Source organism: Bos javanicus, chromosome 17 (genome assembly GCF_032452875.1).
Source record: "Bos javanicus breed banteng chromosome 17, ARS-OSU_banteng_1.0, whole genome shotgun sequence".
Lineage (NCBI taxonomy): Eukaryota > Metazoa > Chordata > Mammalia > Artiodactyla > Bovidae > Bos > Bos javanicus.
In genome coordinates this window covers 44,704,848-44,732,537 of record NC_083884.1, presented here as the reverse complement: position 1 = coordinate 44,732,537, position 27,690 = coordinate 44,704,848, and the positions used below count along the sequence as shown (strand labels likewise).

At 40.1% G+C, this 27,690-nt stretch overlaps 1 protein-coding gene and 1 long non-coding RNA gene across 6 annotated transcripts in view; both read right to left on the bottom strand.

Annotated features, from left to right (window-relative positions):
- Positions 1-26,853, bottom strand: part of ZNF268 (zinc finger protein 268) — a 34,644-nt gene extending 7,791 nt beyond the window's left edge. For 2 of the 5 annotated variants that reach the window (XM_061384387.1, XM_061384388.1), the window contains exons 1-4: positions 26,265-26,853; positions 9,264-9,455; positions 526-652; positions 145-231 (exon numbers count right to left, since the gene is read on the bottom strand). In XM_061384387.1, the coding sequence (XP_061240371.1) occupies positions 145-231; positions 526-652; positions 9,264-9,455; positions 26,265-26,297 (439 nt within the window). In that variant the 5' untranslated portion in view covers positions 26,298-26,853. The remainder of the gene's footprint in view (positions 1-144; positions 232-525; positions 653-9,263; positions 9,456-26,264) is intronic. The other 3 variants (XM_061384385.1, XM_061384386.1, XM_061384384.1) reach the window with 3 other exon arrangements.
- LOC133228693 (uncharacterized) lies at positions 9,462-26,258 on the bottom strand. The gene is made up of 4 exons (XR_009730339.1): positions 26,131-26,258; positions 22,967-23,082; positions 22,529-22,589; positions 9,462-21,833 (listed from the first exon to the last, which is right to left on the bottom strand). It is a non-coding gene; the product is annotated as an uncharacterized LOC133228693 (long non-coding RNA).
- Positions 26,854-27,690: the final 837 nt, after the last annotated feature.

The window sequence follows — 27,690 nt, the reverse complement described above, 5'->3', positions numbered from 1 at the left end:
GGAAGCTGAGAATACCAGAGAAGAAATAATGAGCAAAAGATGGCTACAAATAACATAAAAGTACAAACACAAAGAGAACAAAATGTCAGACCTCACACTGATTCTGAGTAAGGAGGAAAAGATCTAAATGTTCTGGTTACTCACCTGAATGGCCCTGACTTGGGCTGTGCATCATCCACAGCTCTTCTTGTTCCAACTGGAAAATGATACTGGGTTTGGTGTATTGATATCCTGTGAATGGAAAATTATAGACAATCTAGATCAAGAATGCCTAGGACCCAGGGATTCAGAAAAATTGGGAAAATTTAGTTTAGAGGTGACATGATGAAGCTGCCCTTTTGCACTCTAACAAAGTAAACACCATTCAACCAGCATATTCTGATGCCAAAGGAAGAATAAGAAAACTTGGCCTCTAAGTATAAGCCCCAAATCACCCAGTATTTTAAAAAAATGCCCCAGTTTTCAGCCACCAAGAAGAGGAAGCCTACAGATTACACACACTCCTTTCAAGGGGGCAGTACATACCCAGGGACACCAGGTTTCTAAAGTTCTCCAACATCACACTCCTGTACAGGTGCTTCTGAGCTGAGTCCAGCAGCTGCCACTCTTCCCAGGTAAAGTCCACAAACACATCCATGAATGACAATGGTCCCTGAAATAGCAGATCCCTATTCAATCTCAAATCATTTTACTGAGTTTGTCATAAAAGCCAACCAAGGCTGTCCATTATTTATATTCTTTAATATTTTAGGAGAAAAGCAAAATTTATTGAAAATATCCCATCAATATGCATTAAATCAGTTAACCTTTCATTCAACACATGAGAACACCATGTGTCAGGTATTCAACCTAGTGCAGGTAATATAAAATGGAGGAAAGGCAGTCCTGCCTGCAAGAAGTGTTCAGCATTGTAGAGAAAAACAAAGGTTAAATATGTAAAAATTTAATAGGGAGTCAAAGATGCTAAGACAAAAGAACATGTGGAGAACATGGGCATAAGGGAAGAATACATTAGGCTGAGTCCATGAAAGGGGACTAAAGGAGCCACCACTGAAGAAAAGATATGTCAAAATTTGGTGGAATAAAGGCAACAGCTGTAAGTAGCAGCTACTTTGTGGGGCAACAGATCTGAGCATGATGATACACAGATGGCAAAGCAGCACATGAAAAGGTGCTCAACATTATATATCATTAGGGAACTACAAATTAAAACAGTGAGACACCATTACATATCTAGAATGGCTAAAATTTTCAAAAATGGGCAACAATGAATTTGAAAATGAAATTTTAAATTTGATGAAAGACATGGATATAAATATCCAAGAAGTTCAACAAACTCCAAAAATGATGAAACCTTAAAGAAACATATACACTCAAATTTTCAATAGACAAACACAAAGAGAGAAAGAACCTTGAAAGTATCAAGAAAGAAATGATTTGTTTCATACAAGAGCTCATCAGTAACATTATAAGCACATTTCTCATCAGAACCTTTGGAGACCAAAAGACTATGAACCCATATATTCAAAGAGCTAAAAGAAAAAAAAAAAACAAAAAACCTATCAGTCAAGAATTCTGTATGTGACAAAACTGTGCTTCATAGTGAGGTAGAAATGAATACATCCCCAGAAAAACCAAAGGTAGTTTGCTACCACTAGACCTGTTTGGAAAGAAATGTTCAAAGGAGTCCTGCAGGTGAAATGAAACCACACTACACAATAACTAGAAGCTGTCTTGAAGAAATAAAGATCTGAACAAAGGTAAATACCTGTGTAATCATTAATGATAGTATTATTTTAACTTTCATTTGTAACTCTACATTTCGTCCTGTATATACTTGTAAGAGACTAATGCATTTGAAATAACTGTTTATCATTTGGGGCACACAGTGTATAAACATATGACATCAACAACCAAAAGGAGTTGGGACAGATCGGTAAAGGAGCAGTGTTTGTATGTCACTGAAGTTAAGCTGGCATAAATTCAAATCAGAATGTTATAGCTTCCTAAAAAGATTATACACCATGACAAATGGGACTTATTCTTGGAATGCAAGAATGGTTCAACATTGGAAAACTGCTCAGTGTAATACATCACATTAACAGAATGAAGTTAAAAAAATGATTATCTCAAAGATTATCTCAACTGAAGTACTGACAAAATTCCACACTCTTTCATGATAAAAACAATTAAGTAGGAACAGAAGGAAAGTATTTCAACGTAATAAAAGTCATATCTTAAAATTCTACAGTGAACATCATACTCAATGGTGAAAGACAAAGCTTTTCCTCTAAGGTCAGGAATGAGGAACCAATGCCTGCTTTCATCACTTCTATTCAACACAGCACTGGAAGTTCTAGTCAGAGCCACTGGGGAAGAAAAAGAAATAATAGGGATCCAAATTAGAAACAGAGTAATATTATTTCTCTGTTCATGGACAATATCATCTTATATGTAGAAAACCTTAAAGATTCCACAGACATACATACACACCAAAACCTAGTTAGAATAAATGAATTCAGCAAATAACAGGACAAAAAGTCACCCACCAAAATGAGCTTCGTTTCTATGCACTAACAATGATCAATCAGAAAAGCAAATTATAAAAATGATTCTATTTATAACAGTATCATAAAGAACTAATAATTTGGACTTCCCTGATGGTACAGTGGATAGGAATCTGCCTTTCAATGCAGGGGATGCAGGTTCAATTTCTGGTCTGAAAAGATTCCACATGCTATGGGCAACTAAAGCCTATGTGCTACAACTAATGAGTGTGTGCTCTCGGGCCCAAGACACAACTAATGAGCTCCTGTGCCACAACTCTGAAACCAGCACAACCTAGAGCCCAAACTGCAACTACTGAAGCCACGCACCTAGAGCCTGTGCTTGTAACAAGAGAAGCCACAGCAATGAGAAGCCTGTGCACTGCAAGGAAGTGAGGCCTGTGCACCCTCCGCAACTAGAGAAAGCCCATGCACAGCAACAAAGACCCAGTGCAAACAAAAATAAATAAATAAATAAAATTTTAAAAAGAAGTAATAACTTAACCTAGGAAGTAAATGACTTATAAAATGAAAGCTAGAAATCTTGTTAAAAGAAATGAGACATAAATAAAGAGAAACATACTTTATGTTCCTTAATAATATGTTAGTAGTATCCAAAGTGATCTACATATTCAATGCCATCCCTAATAAAATTTCAATATTTTTTCCAGAAATAGAAAAACCCATCCTAAAATATATGAAAAAGCTCAAAGGACCTTGAATAGCCAAAACAATCTTGAAAAAGAACAAAGTTGGAGGACTCATACTTCCTAATTTCAAAACTTAGTAGAAAACTAGTAACCAAAATAATGTGAAACTGGCATAAAGACTGAAAGACTGACATACAACATGGTATTTGCATAGAGGTTAACAATGGAATAGAAGAGCGATCAGAAACAAACCCTTGCATACATGGTTAAATGATTGTTGACAATGGTTCCAAGATCATTTATGGGAAAAGAAAAGTCTTTCCACTAAATGATGCTGGGAAAGCTGGATATCCACATGAAAAAAATGAAGTTGGACCCTTATCTAATACCATATATAAAAACAAACTCAAAATAGATCAAAGACCTAAATGTAAAACCTAAAACTATGTAAAACTCTTCAGAGGAAAACATAGCATCAAAAGCTTCCCGATGTTAGATTTGACAGTGCTTTCTTGAATATGACAAAAGGCACAAGCAATAAAAGAAAATACCAATCAACTGGACTTCATGAAAATTTAAAAATTTTTTGCATCAAAACACAACATCAACATTGTAAAAGGCAACTCCCAAAATGGGAGAAAGTATCTGTAAGTCACATATTTTATAAGGGGTTAATATCCAGAATACATACAGAACTAAAACTCAACGAAAAAAAATTCTTCAAAAGTGATCAAAGGATGTAAATAGACATTTTCCCAAGGAAGACACAAATGGCCAATAAACACATGAAGATGGTGAACATCATTAATCATAAGGAAAATGAAAATCAAAACTATAATGAGATTCATCTTACACGGATGGCTCTCAAATACCATGAAAATTAACAAGGGTTGGCAAGGACACAGATTAACTGGAACACTTGTACATGGCTGGTGGGGATATAATGTTGTGTAATTGCTGTGGAAAACAGTTTGATGGCGCCTCAAAAAATTAAACATTAGAATTACTATATGGTCCAGGAACTCCAATTCTGGGTATATCTCCAAAGGAAGTGAAAGCAGAGTCTTAAGGAGGTATTTGTACATTCATGCTTATACCAGCATTTTCATTCATAGAGGCTCAAACGTGAAAGTAATTCAAGTATTCATTGATGGATGAATGGATAAACAAAATGTGATATACACACACAACAAATTATTATTCTATCTTAAAAAGGAAGAAAGTTCTGCAATATAACCAGGAAGAACCTTGAGAACATTATGTCAAATGAGAAAAGTCAGTCACAAAAAGACAATTACTGTATGTCTGTATACATACAAGTACTGTATGTACTACTGCTGTTGCTGCTGCTGAGTCACTTCAATCGTGTCCGACTCTGTGTGACCCCATAGATGGCAGCCCACCAGGCTCCCCCGTCTCTGGGATTCTTCAGGCAAGAACACTGGAGTGGGTTGCCATTTCCTTCTCCAATGCATGAAAGTGAAAAGTGAAAGTGAAGCTGCTCAGTCGTGTCCGACTTGCAGCGACCCCAGGGACTGCAACCTACGAGGCTCCTCTGTCCATGGGATTTTCCAGGCAAGAGTACTGGAATGGGTTGCCATTGCCTTCTCCAGTATGTACTACTAGAGTAGTCAAAATCACAGAAACAGAAAGTAGAATGGTGCTTGCCAGGGCTTATGGAGAGGCGGGGAGTTTGGAGTTATGGTTTTGATGATATAGACCTGCAGTTTTTCAAGAGGAAGAGTTGTGGAGACAGATGATAGTTATGATTGCCAATTTTATGAATGTATTGAAGGACTTCCCTAGTAGGGCAGGGGACAGGAGTGTGCCTGCCAGTGTAGAAGACATGGGTTCGATCTCTGGTCCAGGAATTCCCTACATTGCAGAGCAACTCAGCCTGTGCACCACAACTACTGAGCCCACCACACTCTAGAATCTGAGAGCTGCAACTATCGAGCTAGTGTGCTGCAACTACTGAAGCCCAGGCCTAGAGCACTAGCTCTAGGAGCACAACAGAGGAGGCCACCGCCTTGAGAGGCCCCCACTCACCATAACTAGAGAAAGCCCTCACAAAAGCAATGATGACTGAGTGCAGCCAAAAATAAATAAATAAAAAGAATAAATTTAATACCACTGAAGTGTCACTTAAAATGGTTAAGATGTTAAAATATGTATGTAGAGATATGTATGCTCTAAAATACAGTGTTTTAAAAAATCAAAGACCTAAAAAAATGAAAAGATGCAGGGTGTTCACAGGTTGGAAAACTTGGTATTGTTAAGATGTGAATTCTCCCTAATTTGATTTATAGATTTACTAACAAGTTTTCTGTAGCTATCCACAGGCTCTTCCATAATTAATATGAAAGGACAAAAAACTAGAACAGCCAGAACGATTCTGAGGGAACAAAGGTTAAGCATTTGCCACTAGCCCAATTTAAAACTTCCTATGAAATCTAGATAGCATGATACTAGTGAAAAATTAGACACAAAAATCAATGAACAGAAATGAGAGCCTAGAAACAGACCCATATAAACACTGTCTCTTGAAGATTTTGTTGTTGTTTTTTAACATGACACAAAAGCATTTCAACAGAGAAAGGATCATCTTTACAACAATGGTGCTTTATAATGGTGCTGGACCATTGTACATCCACAGACATTAAGAAAGGAAACTCAAAACATACCCCATAAGAAGGATCATAGACTTAATGTGAAAACTAAAACTATACAAACTTCAGAGAAAAAAATTTTACTTTATGCACTTTTGTTTAGGCAATGAAATTTTAGATATGATACCAAAAGCAAAACCCATTAAAAAAAATTAAAATTTAGAAAACAGACTTTACCAAAATTAAAAATATTTTGCTGTGAAAGTTGTTGTCATGGAAATGAAAAGACAAACCAGAGACAGGGAGAAAATATTTGGAAATCACTTATGAAGGATTTAAATCTCGAGTAAGAAAGAACTCTTAAAAATCAATGACAAGAGATAGCCAAAGAGCACATGAAAAGATGCTCAACATCACTAATTGTTACAGAAATGCAAATCAATACTACAATGAGGTATCATCTCACACCAGTAAGAATGGCCAACATCAAAAAAATCCACAAACACTAGATGCTGGAGAGGGTGTGGGGAAAAGGGAACTCTGTGTTGTTGATGGGAATGTAAACTGGTACAGCCACTATGGAGAACAGTATTGAGGTTCCTTAAAAAACTAAAAAGAGAATTACCATATGACACAAATATCCAACTCCTAGGCATATATCTGGAGAAAACTGTAAGTTGAAAAGATACATGTAGCCCAATATTCACTGCAGCATTATTTACAGAGGCCAGGAAATGGAAGCAATCTAGGGGAATGGATAAAACGATGTGGTATGTACATATTTAGAGAGGGTGACTGCAGCCATGAAATTACAGGACACTTGCTCCTTGGAAGAAAAGCTATGACAAACTTAGTGTATTAAAAAGCAGAGACATCACTTTGCTGACAAAGGTCCATATAGTCAAAGCTATGGTTTTTCCAGGAGTCATATACATATGTGAGAGTTGTACCATAAAGAAGGCAGATAGCCGAAGAATGAATGCTTTCAAACTGTGGTGCTGGAGAAGAATCTTGAGAGTTCCTTGGACAACAAGGAGATCAAACCAGTCAATCCTAAAGGAAATCTATCCTGAATATTTCACTGGAAGGACTGATGCTAAAGCTGAAGCTCCAATACTTTGGCCACCTGATGTGAAGAGCTGACTCACTGGAAAAGATCCTGATGCTGAGAAAGATTGAGTGTAGGAGAAGAGGGTGACAGAGGATGAGATGGTTAGATGGCATCATGGACTCAATGCACATGAGTTTGAGCAAACTCCAGGAGATAGTGAAGGACAGGTAAGCCTGGTGTGCTGCAGTCCATCGGGTAGCAAGGAGTCAGACACAACTGAGTGACTGAACACACACACACACAATGGAATATTACTCAGCCATAAAAAAGAACAAAATGCTATTTACAGCAACAGGGATGGACCTAGAGATTGCCGTGCTGAGTGAAGTAAGTCAGAGGAGAGAGATATATATATTATCAATTATATGTGGAATCTTTAAAAAGGGTACAAATGAGCTTATTTACAAAACAGAAATATTGTAAATCAACTATACCTCAGTAAAAAAAAAAAAAAAAAAGAATTAAAAAAAAAAAAGTGACAAGAAAACAACACAATCCATTTTTATTAAAATGAGGGAAAGCTCTAACAGATATTTCACCAAAGATATAAAAAGAATAAAACACATATAAAAGATACTCAATAATACTAGTTAGCCATTAGCAAAATGCAACTTAAAACCACAATGAAATACCACCTTACTTCTATTAGAATGGCGAAATGTTTAACAACTTGACAATACCAACTACTGGTCAGTATGAGGAACAAGGACTCTCATTCATTGCAGGTGGGAATGCAAAACTGCAAGCCACTCTGAAGACAGTCTCTTACAAAGCTAAACAGAATCGCCATACAATCCAGCAGTCAAGCTCCTAGATATTTACCCAACTGATCTGAAAACTCATGTTCACACAAAAACCCACACATGAATGTTGACAGCATTCATAACCAAAACCAGAAGCATCTGGATAGCAAGACATTATAAATATAGTGTGAAACTGGCTTAAGGATAGAAAAGTAGGCCAATGGAACAGAATGAGTTGTGAAACCAACCCATTTTTATGGACTCCTGATATACAACAAGGTGGCACTGCAAGACATAGGGAGAGGTCAATCACTTCAGTGAGACTGGGGCAATTAGACAATATGATGAAAAAAACACATCTTGACTCCTACTCACACCAAACATAAATAATTCTACATGTATGATAAGTCTACCTGTGAAAAGATAAATGTGAACAAAGAATGATGTCTTCATGAGCTCTGGATAAGAAAAACGTTTTTAGGGTGGACACAAAAAGCACAAGTAATAAAAAATATATAAAAACTAAATTAAGTTAAAATTAGAAACAGCTGTTCATCAAAAGACAGCATTAACAGAATGAAAAGGCCAAAAAACAAAACAAAACCAAAAAAAACCAACAACAGCTTGTAAACAAATAATGAACAACAGTTAATGCTATGCAAACTGAAGTATTTAGAGGGAGGCATGCTGATGCCTGAAACATACTAAGAAATATACCAAAAATAAGATGGGATGAGAGATGCAGAGGGATGGAAATATGGACAACGTGATAAATACAATAAAAATGTTAAAGGTAAATTCAAGATGATGAGTATACAAATGTTCACTATAAAATGCTTTCAATTTTGCCCTGTGTTTGAAAACTGTCAAAACAAAATACTGGAGGTGAAAGAAGCACTGCAGGTAAAACATGAATGTGGATTTGGTATCAAGTTTGCTTTAAACGTCAATGTGCACAAATCACTGAATCATGTTAAAACAAAAATGTGATTAACAGGACTGAGGTGGCCTGAAACTCAGCATTTCTAAGAAGCTTCCAGAATATAAAAATGCCTTTTAGTGGATAAGAAAAGGCATAAAACATCCACGTAAGGTAACAAAATATCCAAAAAACATGCCAGCAGGAAATGCAAAGCAAATCCATACAGAGATACCACCATACCAGAATGGCTCAAATTAAAAAGAATAACAGCACTTAAAAGTGACAGAGAATGTGAGGCAAGGGAAGACCCAGACACTGCTGATGGTCATCTAACAGGATGGTGCTTAATGAATCAAAGTGCTTAATGAAAAATATAAGCAATAGAGCAGGAGATACACATGTACATGCCATGAAGATATATTAAAAATGGATTCACATCAATAATGATACACATTTTGTAAACACATAAAAAGAACAATATGCATTTTAAAAAATTACGGGGTGGAGGAGCTGAAAATTGAGTCTGCGGAAACCAGGAAACAGGGTACTTCAGGGACCTTCCATGACCTAAGGAGAAAGTTACTTTAACCTTCCCACCTAAGGACCTCCATCCCTTTCCCTACCAAAAAAAAATTAAAAAGGAATAAAGAAAAGAAGTGGAAATAAACAAACAAGGACTCACCCAGGATTTCTTGGCTTTCGGCTGGTCCTGGGAAATAAGCAGCCACTCCAGGACCCCAGGTCTCCTGGGCCTCTGCCGGGGTCCTCCAGAGAGAGGCTTCTGGTCAGGGGTCCCTTGATCCAGGATGGATTTCTCACTTTGGAGCTTTCTGCTCACACTGCATGAACTGTCTCGCTCCTGGAGAGGTGGCACCTGTAGACCCAAGAGCAAGCACACATTTGAGAGCACATTTCTAACCTTGGTCTCTTTTGCTAGTGAATGCACTCACCCTGGCTGCCTCGGGGGTTCTGCAGACTGTGGCCAGTGCTGCTGAGAGGACAGAAGTGAGAGTAAATGGAAATAGGGGACCCAGCACACTGACTACAGCCTCCCACCCAGACTCTGCACAGACCCCCAGGAACCCCAAAAGGGCAGCAACCACCCTGAGATTTAAACAACTTTGGGCAGACACTTAAAAAGAACATGATGCCAGGTGCTAAGGAGTAAATGACCCTGTTTTCTGGGCTTCCCTCATAGCTCAGCTGGTAAAGAAACCACCTGCAGTGCAGGAGATCCTGGTTAGATCCCTGGGTTGGGAAGATGCCCTGGAGAAGGGGAAAGGCTACCCACTTCAGTATTCTGGCCTGGAGAATTCCATGGACGGTATGTATAGTCCATGGGGTCGCAAAGAGTCGGACACGACTGAGCGACTTTCACTTTCACTCACTTTAGGTGGGTGGACACTGGAAATAGATCTTGGATGAAACAGTCTGTTTCAGTAGAGTTTCTTCTCAATATCTGGATGTCCATGAACAACTCAATTAATCTCTCTCACTGAGTCTTACTTTTTGTTATGAAACATTGAGAGTAGGGTGAGATAAGGGTGGCAGTGTAGTCTTTTAATCTCCCAATAGAAACAAGAGGCCTTATCAGAATAGTAAAAGCCAGAGACATGCACAGACAAATGGACCCAGGTGACAGGGCTCCTCACAAACCTCAGAATCTAGCAGATGCAACCTAACTGCATTGCTGGGGGGAGCAGGGGCCACAGGTGCCAATCTCCAAAGTCACCAGTAAATAAGCCCCCCCAAAGAGAGAGCACCTCCCAAATGGAATCTGAACCCTTGAGGCACAGGGCTGCAGGTGACTAAAAAAAGATGTTCCCAAAGTCACTAAGTGACCTAACAGTGCTGGGGTTGCTGAGAAATGATGGGCAAACAGTCCCTCCTAGGAGGTTGGGTCTTCACTGCGAAATGGAGACCAAATTAATCAGCAGAAGTAAGAAAAAAACATTCAGGCAAAGAGAGGGATGAAGAGAAAAGAGATTCAGAAGATGAGAGGGAAAGGGGAGCAAAGGGAGGGCAGAAAGGCATTAAGCAGTCAGAAGGAAAGGCCCAGAGGACGCTCATACCAGAAGCTGTTTTAACAACAAAATACAAGGTGTAAAAATGGGTGAAACACGTTAGAATACAGGGCATATTGAGCTCTAGGAAACCCAGGGCAAGAGGCAGAAAAAAGGCTTCCTGACAAGGCTAAGTGTTGAGTCAGGTCAGGTATGTATGTGTTTACTTCCAAAAGAATCACTAAGATGAACTAGAAACTTGGATTACCTCTGGAGGAGGGAAGGGATAGAGTAGGAGAGATGGAAGCTTGTCTGGATGCAGGCATGCTTCCATCTTTTTACTTTATACATTTTTTTTAAATTGGAGGACAATTGCTTTATAATATTGTGTTGACCTCTGCCATACATCAACATGAATCAGACACAGGTATACATATGTCCCCTTCCTCCTGAACCCCTTTCCCATCTCATACCCCATCCCACCCCTCTAGGTTGTCACAGAGCACTAAATTGAGCTCTCTGTGTCTACAAAGCAAATTTCCATTTCTTTCTACATTACATATGGCAATGTATGTTTCCATGCTATTCTCTCAATTCGTCCTACCCTCTCCTTTCCCCACTGTGTCCACAAGTCTGCTCTCTACGTCTGCATCTCCATTGCTGCTCTGCAAATAACAGGTTCATCAGTACTATCTTTCTAGATTCCATACACATACATTAATATATGTCCTTCTCCTTCTGACTTACTTCACTCTGTAAACAGGCTCTAAGTTCATCTACCTCATTAGGACTGACTCAAATATAGCTGAGTAATATTCCATTGGAGAAGGAAATGGCAACCCACTCCAGTGTTCTTGCCTGGAGAATCCCAGGGATGGGGGAGCCTGGTGGGCTGCTGTCTATGGGGTCGCACAGAGTTGGACATGACTGAAGCGACTTAGCAAGCAAGCAATATTCCACTGTATATATGTATAGTAATTTCTGTATCCATTCACCTGTAAATGGACATCTAGGTTGCTTCCATATCCTAGCTATTGTAAAAAGTGCTGCAGTTAACACCAGGGTACATGTGTCTCTTGGTTTTCTCAGGGTATATGCCCAGTAGTGGGACTGCTGGGTTATATGGTAGTTCTATTCCCAGTTTATCAAGGAATCTCCATAGTGTATCAATTTACATTCCACCAACAGTGCAAGAGGGTTCCTTTTTCTCTACATCCTCTCCAACATTTATTGTTTGCAGATATTTTATTGATGGCCATTCTGACCAGTGTGAGGTGATACTTAATTGTAGTTTTGATTTGCATTTCTCATTAGAGCGATGAGCATCCTTTCATGTGTTTGTTGGCCATCTGTATGTTTTCTTTGGAGGAATGTTTGTTTACATCTTTTGTCCATTTTTTGGATTGGGTTGTTTGTTTTTCTGGTATTGAGCTGCATAAGCTGCTTGTTTATTTTGGAAAAATCCTTTGTCAGTTGTTTCATTTGTAATTATTTTCTCCCATTCTGAGGTTTGTCTTTTAATCTGTTTATTGTTTCCTTTGCTGTGCAAAAGCTTTTTAAGTTTAATTAAGTCCCATTTGTTTACCTTTGTTTTTATTTCCATTACTAGTTTTGAATCATGTAAATATTTTACATGATCAAAAGGAGGAGGGAAGGCAATCACTAAAGTGGAAAATAAATGTCAACAAATACATTTGTTTATACAACTGGAAACAAAACTGTAAGAGACAATCATATTTCTTCCTGACCTTAACATGTGGTATTTAACTATGTATTCCTTGGATAAAATGAGGTATAAAGACTTACTAAACTTCATTTAGTACCCCTGTCAGTAGTAACAAATTGTTATTATTTTAAAACCATCTTATGTTCGCTATAGGACATGACAGTTATATCACTGTTATTATGACCCAAGATATCTAGCACATGACAAAAAGATACAAGAGTAAAGTTTTTAACCTTCCTGCACAGCTGGTGGGGATGTAAAATGGAGCAACCACTTTGGACCCAGCTTGGAAGTTTCTCAAGGTGTTAAACCCAGAATCACTGTATTACCTGGAGATCCCATTCCTAGGTATCCACTCAAGAGAATTAAAAGCCTATGTCCACAGAAAGGCTTGCACACAAATGTTTTTAATGGCATGACTCTAACAGTCAAATACCTATCAATGGATGAATGGATAAACCAAATGTGATCTACACATTATTTAGCCATAAAAAGGAATAAAGCACTGAAGAATGCTACTATATGATGAACTTCTGTACTACACTGTACAGGTACCTGACAATTAGCCAATTAGCTTTTTTTGACTATAATGCAAATGCCTGATTGTACCAAAAGCTTCTGATTTCTGAGGTACCACTTCAGAGACATCAGTCTTGGGTAAGTTCATTTCCAGCCACACAACTAGATAAAGAGCCAGGCTGCCCGCCTTGACAGTCCCCTTGTAGAAAGCCCTGGGTGACCTGGATGACTGCTCATGTGATTGATCCCGCTCTTCCCTTCCTGTGCCTTTAATTCTTAATTTTATTTTAAATTCACCAATAAATAATGAACTGGCAAGCCCCAGTGATGCAAATATAGGCAGAACTCCAAGTCCACATTCTCGCTCTTTCTCTGCTGTGTGGCCCTGTTGTGCCACCTACTCCCAGGGTGCTCAGTAATAAACTTTATGTTTTTAAAGATCCCTGATGGTTGTCGCTGAGATGCATCTTGTAATCACAGTAAGAAGCACAAGGGCAGGTCCAACCATGGCACTGGCTCACTGGGGAAATGTCTGTGGGGGCTGTGACTAGTGGGGCCCAGGTGACCCCCCGCCCCAGGCATTCCTAGTCACAGCATCATTGACAGGCTGAGACCAACACAAAGCCACCTTGAAAACGCTTGTTAAATGAAAGAAGCCAGACACACAAGGCCACACACATGATATGATTCTATTTATATCAATGTCTAGAAAAGGGAAATTCATGAAAACACAAAGTAGGCTAAATGGCTGACAAGGGGACAGGGGAAGGAGGGGATACACAGTGGGTTTTGAATGGGGACAGGGTTTCTTTTGTGTTTTGAATAGGGACAGGGTTTCTTTTGGAAATAATGATAATGTTCTGGAATTGGAGATGGTAATATTTAGACAACTGTGAAAACTAAGTCAAGGCTATAGTTTTTCCAGTGGTCATGTATGGATGTGAGAGTTGGACTGTGAAGAAAGCTGAGTGCCGAAGAATTGATGCTTTTGTGATGTTGGAGAAGACTCTTAAGAGTCCCTTGGACTGCAAGGAGATCCAACCAGTCCATCCTGAAGGAGATCAGCCCTGGGATTTCTTTGGAAGGAATGATGCTAAAGCTGAAACTCCAGTCCTTTGGCCACCTCGTGCAAAGAGCTGACTCATTAGAAAAAACTCTGATGCTGGGAGGGATTGGGGGCAGGAGGAGAAGGGGACGACAGAGGATGAGATGGCTGGATGGCATCACTGACTTGATGGACGTGAGTCTGAGTGAACTCTGGAAGTTGGTGATGGACAGGGAGGCCTGGTGTGCTGCGATTCATGGGGTCGCAAAGAGTTGGACACGACTGAGGGACTGAACTGAACTGAACTGAAAACTAAAAATGAAGGTACACTTTAAAAGGGTGAGTTTTCAGCCATAAAAATGAAGGCTTTTGAGTTAGTTCTAATGAGGTGGATGAACCTAGAATCTATTATACAGAGTGAAATGTGTCAGAAAGAGAAAGATAAATACCATATTCTAACACATATATACGGAATCTAGAAAAATGGTACTGAAGAATTTATTTACAGGACAACAATGGAGAAACAGACATAGAGAACAGACTTATGGACATGGGGAGAAGGAAGGGGAGGGTGAGATGTATGGAAAGAGTAATATGGAAACTTTCATTACCATATGTAAAATAGATAGCCAACGGGAATTTGCTCTATGGCTCAGGAAACTCAAACAGGGGCTCTGTATCAACCTAGAGGGGTGGGATGGGGAGGGAGATGGGAGGGAGGTTCAAAAGGGAGGGGATATATGTATACCTATGGCTAATTCATGTTGAGGTTTGACAGAAAACAGCAAAATTCTGTAAAGCAATTGGGTCGCTAAGAGTCGGACACGACTGAGCGACTTCACTTTCACTTTCATGCATTGGAGAGGGAAATGGCAACCCTCTCCAGTGTTCTTGCCTAGAGAATCCCAGGGATGGGGGAGCCTGATGGGCTGCCATCTATGGGGTCGCACAGAGTCGGACAGGACTGAAGTGACTTAGCAGCAGCAGTAGCAGCAAAAAATGAATTAATTTTTTAAAAAGGGTGAGTTTTATGGTATATAAATCATACCCCAATAAAGCTTTTATAAACGAGTATTTTTTTAAATTCAATGATTTTTAGTAAGTGGAAGTTTTAATCCAGGTTTGTAGCATTCCTACTGTCTCAAAGATTCCTCTGAAACCAAGGTCATTCTCACACCTCTGATCCCCAGGCAATCACTGCCTTGCTTCTGTCCACAGATCTGCATTATCTGGACGTTTCATATGACAGGGACCATACTAGACACTGTGCCTGTCTTCTTTCACTCAGCACAACGCTCTGGAGGTTTATTCATGTTACAGACACACCAGCGGTTTGCTCCTTTATTGCTGAATAGTGTTCCATTCTGTCTGTACATTCACGACTTAATCCACATTTAGATTATAGCCCTGAGTTATTATACAAATCTTTGTGTGAACATGTTTTCCTTTACCGTGGGTAAATTCCAAGAAGTAAAATTGCTGCATTGTATAGTAAGTTTATATTTAACTTTATATTTAACCTTTACAAAGCGACTGCACAATTTTATATTCCCACCAGCAGTCTGTAGTGGTTCCAATTTTTCTGCATCATTGTCAACACTTTCTTCTTGGTTACAGCTATTCTAGAGGGTATAAAGTGGAGCTTCATTATGATAATAATTTGTATTTCCCTTATGACTCATGATGTTAAACATCTTTCCAGGTGCTTCCCATCTATTCATCTTCTCTGGTGATGTGTCTGTTTCAAATAATTTGCCCATTTTTTAAACTGGGTTATGTCTTCTTATTGAACTGTAAGTGTTCTTCATACACTCTGGACATATCTGTTATTAGGAATATGATTTGCAAATATAATACTATCTCCCAGTCTGTGACTTATCTTTTCATTTTCTAAATAGTGACTTTGACGTTCAAAAGTTTTTATCCTGGTGTTGTCCATTTGTAACTCCAAAAGCACAGTCTATAAAAGAGCTTTCTAAGAACTTTAGCCTCAGAGAAAGGTGTGAATATTTTCCCCTGTGAGTTCTTCTAGAAATGTTATGCTTTTGCTCTTACATTTAAGTCTATGTTCTATTTTGAGTAAAAATTTTTTGTATTGGGTGAGGTAAGAGTCACAACTCATCTTGTGGTAACATAAAATACATAATATAAAACTTATGATCTTAACCACTTTTAAGTAAACAGTTAAGTGCAATGAAGTACACTCATGGTGCTGTGTAACAATTACCAGCATTCACATTCATCTTCAGAACTCTTCACCCTGCAAAACTACATCCTCTGAACAACAACTTCCCATTCTCCTCCTACCATGGCTCCCTGACAACCATCATGGATCATATATTCTGATTCTGACTCCTCTAGGAACTGAAACCATGCCCCATAGGATTAACAGAAAGGATTAAATGACCAACAGAAATTCTTGAGCTTGTCTTACAGAACAGTAGCTAAGGGAACAGCTTGTTAAAAACGCCTCTACTTATAAGCCACCCTCACTGACCAAGTTTGCCTTAATTATCTCTTGATTCCCTAACTGCCCCCTAGGTAACACCTCTGATACATGGGTCATAGTAATGAGCTCTTAAGATGTTTTTCAGAAACCTGGAGTCAGCGCTTGTCCAGTTCAAGGCAGCCAAGACTGGCTAGGACCACTAACTCTAAAAACTGGTCCTGCACACATGTCCAATGAATGACCTTCTGATGTCAGAGGGTCAAAAATTCCACCTCAAATCATGCCAAGTGCTTCTATTTTTGAACACGTATTCCATAAAGAAGCATGTAACTGAGATAGGTCTGCCTATCTTTTCCCGACCTCCAATATCACCTTTCCCTGTACTTTCAAGATGATCCCTTGAAGAAGGAAATGGCAACCCACTCCAGTATTTTTGCCTGGAAAAATCCCATGAACAGAGGAGCCTGGCAGACTACAGTCCACGGGGTTGCAGAGTTGGACACAACTTAGCAACTAAACCACCACCACCAGTTCTTTATCCCATAAATATTTCAAGTCCCTCGCCTTCAAGGAGAGAGATCTGACATCTGTTCTCCCATCTCCTCACTTGGCTGGCTCATGAATAAACTCTCTCTGCTACAAACTTCAGCATCCCAGCATTTGGCTCACTGCATGTTAGGTGAACAAATCTGGTTCAGTAACAGAACCTCACGTAAGTAGAATGTTGTAATATCTGTCCTTTTGTGACTGGTTTATTCACTGAAAATAATGTCCTCAATGGTTCATCCATATTGTAGCATGTGTCAGAATTCATTTCTTTTTAAGGTTGAATATACACATACACACTCCATTGTTTATCCATTCATCTCACAGTGAACAACTGGGTTACTTCCACCCCAAAGAGAGTAATTAAAAAAAAAAATTGGAAAACTCTATAATTTGAATTGGAAACATCAATATGAACTGTAATTTTTTTGCTTTCCAAAGATCCCTAGGTCTCCTTACTGAAAGAGCCTAGAGGTAATGACATTCCAGTATCAGTTGAGGTCCCCAAGCACATTCCCTACTAAAAGGAATAGATTTCTGGATAAAAGCTTGATTCCACATCTGGGACAGGAAATACTCAAAGGAGCCCTGAGCATCTTCTTGGGCCCAAAATCAGGAAAGCCAGAAAGCCAGCTAAGACAAACAGTCTTTCAAAAAAGGCTCAGAGTCAAGCTGAAAAGGTTCCCTTTGGTTAATGCTGGGGCAGTGTAACCTGCTAAAAGAATACTGACTGCAACTGATTGAAACTAAACGAATGTATTAAGATGTATGAGTTTCTTAATCATATTCAAATGTAAAAAATAGAAAAAAAAATCAGTGGGCTTCCAAGGTGGTCCAGTGGTTAAGAATCTTCCTGTCAATGCAGAGGACAGAGGTTCCATCCCTGGTTCAGGATGATCCCACATGCCATGGGGGCAGCTAAGCTCTTGCACCACAACTGAGCCCATGTTCCACAATGAGAAGCCCAAGCATCACAAGTGGAGTAGCCCACATTTTCTGCAACTAGAGAAAGCCCACGTGCAGCAACAAAGACCCAGTGCAGCCAAAAATAAGCAAATAAATAAACAAAAAACTCACTGTTGTCACTGACGGAGGTAACTAGGGCACCATCCCCTTAGTGAAAACTGGCAATTAAAGGAAAAAAAATTAAGCATGTATCTGCCAAGCCTATCCAAACTGTGTCTCTGGATTACTGAACAGTTCTATTAATGAAGGAATGTTCTTTTTAAGAGAAGGGTTGTAAATTCAGAAAACTCCTGCTACTAATATGGAAAGAATGATAGAGTTAGCAAGTCACTACTTTGTAAATACCGTGAAACAACTGGCTGAAGGGAAAGTCATTAAAGGAGGAAAACTATGAGAAAAGGTTGATGGGACACTTTCCAACACCACCACTACAACATCACCCCCTGACCCCACCAACCAATCTTTGCATCGTCAAGTGTGAGTCAACCAGACAACATGCTTCCTGAGGTGACAAAACAAGGCGTCAACAAGAATCCTTGCCCCCAAACATTAATAAATGAATCTAAAAGTCTTTAAAGCTAAATTTCAGTTTACTAGAAATGTTGGTGACAGAAAATATGTTAAAGTGACCACAAGAAAACAAAGATAAACCTAAAATGAAGGATATTCTATGGGACTAATGGCTCAGCATCTTTAAAACGACAATGGTGGGAGAAAAGAATGAATGATGGGCTACTCTGGAATAAATGAGACTTAAAGTGGGTAATGGTAAGAAGTGTGTACCTTGTTTGGATTTTGATTTGAAAAACTGCAACATTAAAAGGGGAAACAGGAATCTGAACAAAAAGCAGGTATTACATGACACCAGGGAATTATTTTCTTAGGTGAAATAGTAGTATTATAATTACTTAAGAAAACATAGGTTTTTTAATGCCTGGTGAAGTACATACAGATGAAATAACTGAAACTGCTTCAAAATATTTCAAAGTATTTTGGAGTAAGGTACCCTTATCCCACATTTAAAATTTTTCCTTAGAAGATATTTTTAAGAACAAATGACCAGCCCACAAGAAAAGCTTTCAGAAAACACAATGACATGAACAAGAACCAACAAACAACAGAAAACCTCGGGGCCAAAAGACAGTGCAACTGAAGGGTGCTGGTTATAAATCAAATATTAGATTTGAAGACATAAAGGCAAGCTGCATGACTTGGCAAGGGTTTGGACCAATGACCTAGCAAGCACATTTGAAAAGAACTAAAAAGAACTTACAGGAATGAAAAAAACACATTAACCAAAATCTGTTTAATAGCAAATTAGGATAAACTGGGCTTCCTGGAGGCTCAGCCGGTCAAGATTGTGCCTGCAATGCAGGAGACCTGGATTCAACCCCTGGATTGGGAAGATCCCCTAGAGAAGGGAATGGCTACCCACTAAGGAGAATTCTAAGGACAGAGGATCCTGGCGTGCTATAGTTCACTGGGGTCGCAAAGAGTCGGACACGACTAAGGAGCCAACACTAGGATGAATTAGTAAATGAAAAGACAAACTGGAAGAAATTCTCTACAAGTAGTGTGGAGAGACAGGTGGGCAAGTGAGAAGTAGGTGACACGCAGACCAAGAAAGTCTATCATAAGCTGCACTAGAGTCTAAAAGGAAACAGCAGAGCAGGTTAAAAAATGAGGGGAAGGGGAGGCACAGCTTTCCAACAGTAGGTAGGTATCTAATGAGTGTAAAAGAATAATGAAATTAAATTCATTTGTCAACTAGTACAAAAAAACTCACACAAGAAGGGATGGGCTGTTGCTGGGGCTTCCTGGGCACTGTGGGGCTGCTGGGCTTAGGCCAAGGTGGGACGCAGCCCTTGGAGACAGCAGCACAGAGGTGCTTCTGCCAGGATTTTAGTTCCCCAACAAGGGATGGAAATTGTGCCCTCTGAAGTGGAAGCGTCAAGTCTCTAAGAGCTTAATTCAGATATCATGTTCTGGATGCTGGAAGTCCAAGTTCAAGGTGACAGATTTGGTTTCTTCTGAGGCCCCTCTCCTTGGCTTGTTAAAGTCATTATCTCTTCACCACATCCTCATGTGGCCTTCTCTCTATATATGCACACCACTGATTGCCTTTTCATTTTTGATGGTTTCCTGTGCTTTGGAGAAGCTTTTTAGTTTGATGTATTAATTGTGGTGTTGGAGAAGACTTTTGAGAGTCCCTTGGACTGCAAGGAGACCAAACCAGTTCATCCTAAAGAAAAGCAGTCCTGAGTGTTCATTGGAAGGACTGATGTTGAAGCTGAAACTCCAATACTTTGGCCACCTGATGCAAAAAACTAACTCATTGGAAAAGACCCTGATGCTGGGAAAGATTGAGGGCGGGAGGAGAAGGGGACGACAGAGGATGAGATGTTTGGATGGCATCAGTAACTCAATGGACATTAGTTTGGGTAAACTCCGGGAGTTGGTGATGGACAGAGAAGCCTGGTGTGCTGCAGTCCACGGGGTAGCAAAGAGTCAGACACAACTGAGCGACTGAACTGATTCACACTTAGTTAAGTTTGCTTTTGGTTTCAAATCCAAAATACTGTCAAGACCAATATCAAGGTGCTTATTCCTATTTTTCTTCTAGTGTTACCATTTCAGTCTTATATTGAAGACTTCAATGTATTTTGAATTGATTTTTGTCTGTGGTATAAAATAGGAGTCCAGTTTCACTGTTTATGTTATGTGGCTGTCCAGTTTTTTCAACCCCATTTATTGAAGAACCTATTTTCTCATTATATATTCTTGGCTCCACTGTAGGAAACTGACCATATATGCATGGATTTATTTCTGGACTATCTATTCTGTTATATTGAAGAAGGAAATGGCAACCCACTCGTGTTCTTGGGATAATCCCACGGACAGAAGGAGCCTGGCAAGCTACAGTCCACAGGGTTGCAAAGAGTCAGACATGACTGAGCAACTGAGCACACATAAACACATTCTGTTATACTGATCCATGTGTCTGTTTTTATGCCAATACTATACTGTTTTGATTACTATAGCACTGTAATACAGTTTAAAATCAGGAAGTATGATACTTTCAGCTTTGTTATTCTATCTCAAGATTGCTTTGGCTATTTGTAGTCTTTTGTGGTTCCAAATAGATTTTAGGAATTTCTTTATATCGCTGTGAAAATGTCATTAGAATTTTGATAAGGATTGCAGTGAATCTGTAGGTTGTTTGGGGAGTATGGACATTTTAATAGTATTAATTCTTCCAATTAATGAGCATGGAATATGTAGTTGACCCTTGACTAACACGGGGGTTAGAGGCATCAACTCCCATGCAGTTGAAAATTCACACATGTAACATTACAGCTGGCCCAGAGTATCTGCAGTTCTACATCCACAAATTCAACCAACTGAAGATTGGGTAGTACTGGCATATGTATTTATTGAAAAAGAATCCACAGATTAGTGGTTCCCTGCAATTCAGACTCATGTTGTTCAAAGGTAAATTTATTTCCATTGTTTGTGCCTTCTTTTTTTTAATTAATGCCTTAGAATTTTCAGTGTATAGATCTCTCAATTTCTGGTTAAATTTATTCCTACTTTATTCTTTTTGATGAAATTATACATTTTTTTTTCTGATATTTTATTGTCAGTGTATAAACTTCAACTGATTTTTGGAAACTAATTTTGTATCCTGCAAATTTACTAAATTTGTTTATTAGCTCTAGCACTCTTTTGGTGGAGTCTTTAGGATTTTCTGTATATAACAACAAACTACCAGCAAATAAAGACAGCTTTTTCTTCTTAAAAAACAAAACAAAACAAAACTTCATTCAAGAATCATGCATGGGGGCTAAATGAGTGGGCAAAAGTTTGAGGAGTAAGAAGATATTTATTTAGTCTCATTATCTCCCAACTGATACAAGACAGAGAGTAACTTTACAGGGGAGAAAGCAGACACCACCTTCACCAAGTGAGTCAAGTTCACACCAGCAGTCACCAGTGCCCTGATGCGACAGAGTAGAATGCATCATTTCAGAAACAAATCAGAAGCAGCAGCAGACAGCCCCAACTGAGGGATATTCCACAAAATGCCCTGGACTCCATAACCATTATGTCTTAACAAGAAAGACTGAGAAACTTTCTGAGAGAGTTAATTCTTAGGTAGGTTGATAAGAAGTCTGGGGTGCTTTGGGAAGAGAAAGGGGTCTGGGGCTCTCAAGGAGAAAAGGACAAACATTTTTTTCTACATTCCTTCATCTTAGTCACATAAAATGTTAAGCAACTGTATGTTGTGGGAGTGGGTCTGGTAAGATTTTTCTATTGTTAGTTCTAATCCCATTACCATAAAATGTAAATTGTGGGAGTGGGTCTGGTAAGACCTTTACAAACTTGAGACATTCTTTTGATTTACTGTAATAACCAACTGAAAAAGTATATAACTCCCTTGCTAAGATTAGCGAGGGGGGCACTCTCCATCCCCCTTCTGATGTCTACGTCAGAAGCTTTCTCTGTTCCTTTCACTATAATAAAACTTCTGCCACACAAAAGCTCTGAGTAATCAAGGCTGGTCCCTGATCCCAAAGCTAAACCTTCTTCAGAGATCATGAATCCGATACCATTCACTGAAAGCTATCATTTCCAGGTTAGATGAAAGATCTAGGACAACCCACTGCAATGCACACTTTAAGTTATTCTTTACCTATCAAGGACAGTATTCCCAATATTTCTATAAAGAACATTTGGCAAAATCAAAATAAGACCTGTAAATGAAATAACAACATTGTATTAATGTTAATATCCTGAATCAGTGGTTATGTAAAATATTATTCTCATTGGTAAGAACTGCAATATTTAGAGATAAAGGAAAATCATGCCTGCAAATGACTTTCAGTTAAAAAACAAAACAAAACAAAAAAACTGTATGTACGTGGAGAGAAAAAGAGGAGAGGAGCCAGGAATGAAGAGTGAGAGAAAATAAAGCAGGTCCAGTAAAATTTTAGTATTGAGGAATCTGAATGAAGGGTATAAAATAACTTTTGTATTATTCTTGCAACATTTCTAAGATCTAAAACTATGTCAAAATAAAAACTTAAATTTAAAAAACCTTTTAAGTAAGAAATAACGGTGTTTAACTTACTATAGCACAGTGAACTCTGTTCAATGTTACATGGCGGCCTGGATGGGATGGGGAGTTTAGAGGAGAATGGATACATGTGTATGTATGGCTGAGAACCTTTGCTGTCCACCTGAAAACTATCACAACATTGTTATCAGTTATACTTGAATACAAAGTAATACATTCAATTTTTTAAAAAATAAGAAAGAATGTGTTTGATTTCCAAACTGCTTAGAGAGAGAAAAAGAATAAAAAATTATCAGTATAAAAAAGGCAAGAGAGAAGAAACAAAAAAGAAAACATCAGATATAACAAATAGAAAAAAATATAGTAAGACGGTAATTTAAATCAGTAATTACATTAGTGATCAAGATCAAGAAGTGGTCCAGTTAAGTAAAAGGACTGACAGACGGATTTATAAAAAAAAAAAAAGAATGATGCTATTTAAAAGAGACACATCTAGGTCTTCCCTGGTAGTCCAGTGGTTAAGAATCTGCCTGCCAATACAGGGGACACTGTCCAATCAGGGCTCTGGGAAGATTCTACATGCTACAGGGCAACGAAGCCCGTGTGCCACAGGCCCTAGAGCCCATGTTCCACAACAAGAGAAGCCGCTGCAACGAGAAGCCCAAACACTTACAACTAGAGAGTAGCCCCTGCTCACCAAGACTCAAGAAAGCCCATGTGCAGCAACAAAGACAATGCAGTTAAAAAAAAGAAAAAAAGGGGGACCATGGACTAGTTGACAAGCGTAAGCTGATTCTCAGAAAAGAGGATTCGACTTTGAAACACACCTCAATTTTATCTAGGTTCTCCATTTCTACTGCCCTAGATAGCACACCCGCCACCTCTCATTTGGACCCCCGGTTACCTCTGCCCTACTTCACCTACACTTTACTTAGCAGCCAGAAGGGCTTTGAAAAACCAAGTTAAGTCATGTTGTGCTTTTTTCAGCTTCCCAGTCTGACTGGGCCTCTGACATCCTTTTGTCTGTCTCCTCCCCTCCCCTCCCCCACAACCATAGCCACAGGGGGCTTTCCTCTTTACAAAGGCACCAAACCTCCCCCACCTCGCGGCCTAGGCCATGGCTGTTCCCACTCTGCATGTTCATTCACCTGCTTCTCCCAAGGCTGGCCTGCTCTGGTACCTCAGACCTGGCAAACGTCACCTCCTCCATGAGGCCTTCCCCAAGTACCCAATCTCACATCAACCAATTTTAATTCCATGTATAACATAACAATGACATTTCCTGTTAAGCAATTTCTTCATCATTTGTGTCATCTGTCTTCCTCATAAGGTTGCTGTGAGGATTAGTTTGTATCTGTAAAGTGCTGAGATCCTGGCTGGGAAGTGCAGACACTATATTACTGAAGTTGTAAAGTTTTCTTTGTGTAAATACCCTGCATTGCTTAGGTTCATAGTAATTGAACTGTTTTATCACCACTGTAAATAAGCTAACTGATAAACTGATAAACAAGAAGCCTACTGATTTTTAGACTGATTTTGTACCATGGTACCTCACTGGATTCTCCTCAAGCCTCCACTCTCTTCCCACTAAACAGGACACACTGATGAAGCCTACCTGGCTATCTACTGATGAGTCCCATTTTGGCAACCAACTTGTTCCCTCCACCCCACTCCTTCCACTTCTGTCCAACACATATCTACATTCACACTCTGCTCTGGAAATAGCAAAACCCAGCACTACCATCACCACCATATCCAACCTGAACTTCTCTGATGTAACATTACTTAACCTCTCTGGGCCACCTCATAGGTAACCATTTTTGAGGTTTCTTTTTCTGACTCTGAAACACAAATCTCTCCATTTCTCTCATTTCTGATGGGTTCCTCAACCTTCAGCCCCTCCTCCACTGCCTTCACTTGTTCATCACGTGCACACTGCCCTTGGTCCTCTTCCAAGGACACAATTGCTCTTTGAGCTCACCTAGCTGGACCTATTCATTGTAACCTGTCCAGACCTTTGAACTGAGACACATGCCTACCCATCTGTCCACCAGCATCTGCAGGGTACCACCATATCCAACAGAAATGTCCACCTGGCTCTCCTGAACAACTCTGACAGTCTTTGTGGACTCAGGAAATGGTACCTCCCAACCCAGGCCCACAGAGTAGACCTCCAGCAGTTATGCCTGGCTCTTCTTGCTCCCTCACCAACATCCAACTAGTTACCAAGTCCACTTGCTTCTGACTCTGTGTCTCTTTTCTCAAAACCACTAGTGTACTTAAGCCTCGTCATCACTTGCCTGATGTTGACTGCTCCATCCAAAATTCCTTTGGAAAACACTTCAGTGAGTCTTTCTCCACTAGAGGATAAAATCCAAGGTTTATTTATTTTTTTTTTTTTGGCAGCACCTTGTGGCTTGCGGGATTTCAGTTCCTCAACCAGGGATTGAACCTGGGGTCACAGTGATGAAAGTTCCGAGCCCTAACCACTGAACTGCCAGGGAAGTCCCCAAATTCAAGTTTTTAATGTGACCCTCAAAGCCGTCTATGATCCAATCTCTACCTATGGCTCTGGCCTCATTTCTTACACTCCATCACCACCATCCCCTGCAAAATCCTAAACTCTACATTTCAGCAACTGTAGTGTTCAAAGTTCACCAACATATTAGATCACTTGAAGCCTCTAAAATTTGCACGCTCCTTCCTTTTCCTAGGCTGTCCCTCGTTCACCTCACTTACCTTTCAAATCACAGTTTAAGACTCCCTTATTAATCCCTGAGGCACTTCTTGGAGTGTCCTTATTTCCAAAACTGACCCTGTGCTGTAGGTCCCCACACATTTTCACAGCTTGTTTTCAGAGGACCCCTAAGGTGTCACTGTGCTTGTACATTTTCTTGCCCATCATTCCTACCAGATCACGACTCTTCCAAGGCAAGAACGACTTATCTTTGCACCCTTAGCACCTGCCCCAGGATCCGGCAAACAAAAGACAATAAAACTGTTGAATAAAGAGACAAACGTGTCATTTCCCAAATGAGGTCCCGAAATCTTAGACACAGAAGGTAACAACCAAGAAAATGTGTGTCGAAGAAATTGGAAGATGGATGATTACGTCTTTTAAACTCAAGGTTCAAGGTACAGAATTGGCAGAAAAGAGACTGAAGTTAGTAAATTAACAGTTTGATGACAAGAAGCGCTTCTGGACGGCCTAACGTTACCTAAAGGAGGCCCAGTGGTTTGGCAGCGGGATGGGGAGAGGGAACTCCATGCAAACGCCAACCCTGGAAGAGACGGATGAGCACATGTCGGTGTTTAGGGAGTTTTTCAGAAACGAAAGAAAATCCCTACTCACCCAGATGGCAGCTGTCCGGACCCTGGTGGCCATCCCCACAGCCAGTTTTGAGTTCCCTGCAAGAGAGTGGCAGAACCCGATGGCTGTGGGACGAGAGAATCGTCAGGGAACAGATCTCTCCACCGCGCCCGCGCCCACGCGGGACCCTCTAGATCCCTGAGGACGCGCACCTCTCTCCTCTCACGCAGCCGCGGCGTTCCCCACCTTCGTCCCCACCTACACACACGCGACTGGGCCAGGGCAGGCGTAAGGGAGGCCAGGCTAGTCTGCACGGTCCCGCCCCCTTGATTTTGGAGGGAATCGGCGCGCACCGCTCCCCCGAGCCCTGAACTGGTAGCGCGGGAATGCGGGGGAGACGCGCTCCCAGCCGACCTCCTGGATCTTGCAACCAGATCTGCTCGTTCTCCCTCTCGACTTTGAGTCACCCGCTCTGAGCGCTTCGGCGACGGCCCTCGGGCAGCCGAGGTCGGCCGGCACCAGCTCAGGTCACAGCGACCGGCACGGGACTCGGCCCACCGAACAGGGCTCTCCCCGGCTGGTGCCGAGTGGATGGCGGCTGCTAGGGACGCACAGGAATTGCGTCAGTGAGACCCACGGGCAGGACAAACTACAACTCCCAGAAGCCTCCGCGGTCATCCCTCCTCCGGGGGTGGCTCCGGCCAAGGGCCGCCGGGAGGGGGCGCTGCAGCCGCGAATCGCGGGGTTCCCGGCCCTATCCTTGGGCGGGTGTTTGGGGGCTTTCAATAATACAGAGGATTAAAAGAATTGATGGCAATAGCGCAAAGTGGGTAGAGGTGTGCGTTGACTTTAAAATATTTTGATTCTTGCTTTCCGATGGCAGAAGTACTAATTTAAAGTTTAATAACAAAAAGATCCATTTCATTGTATAAGGGACATTTTCATGTAAATTAAATTTATTTTCCAGAAAAATTCAGAATGGCATTGTTTTCCTTTGGGGGTGGGGATGGGAGAATCTTTTAACTGTCCGGCTTAATGTAAAACGGCTGGATTCTCATATGTGCTTCTGCATTCACTCTGGTTGTATATGTTGCTTCTGTGGAAGTATATTAAAACATCTGGCTTCACATAGGTATGTCGTTGGAAAAGGTCAGTATTTTAATATACTTAGATAATTTTACTTCTTAGTAAAAGCTGAACAGGCATAGGTCAGTTGCAGTATACCATCTAAAACCATATAGGTAAACTTTTTCTACTCTATTAAAACTCATTGGTCTGTCTTGGACTTTGAATGGCTAGTTTTATCAGGCATGATTTCGTAACATCATACACTGGTCATTTGGAAAATATGGGTTCATCGACTAATGCATATCTTCCAGATGTTGACACCTTTCATTGTACAATATGAAAGCTGCTATTCATCAATATTATCACTGACGTTAAAGTACTGAGAATCTGTGAAGTTTAC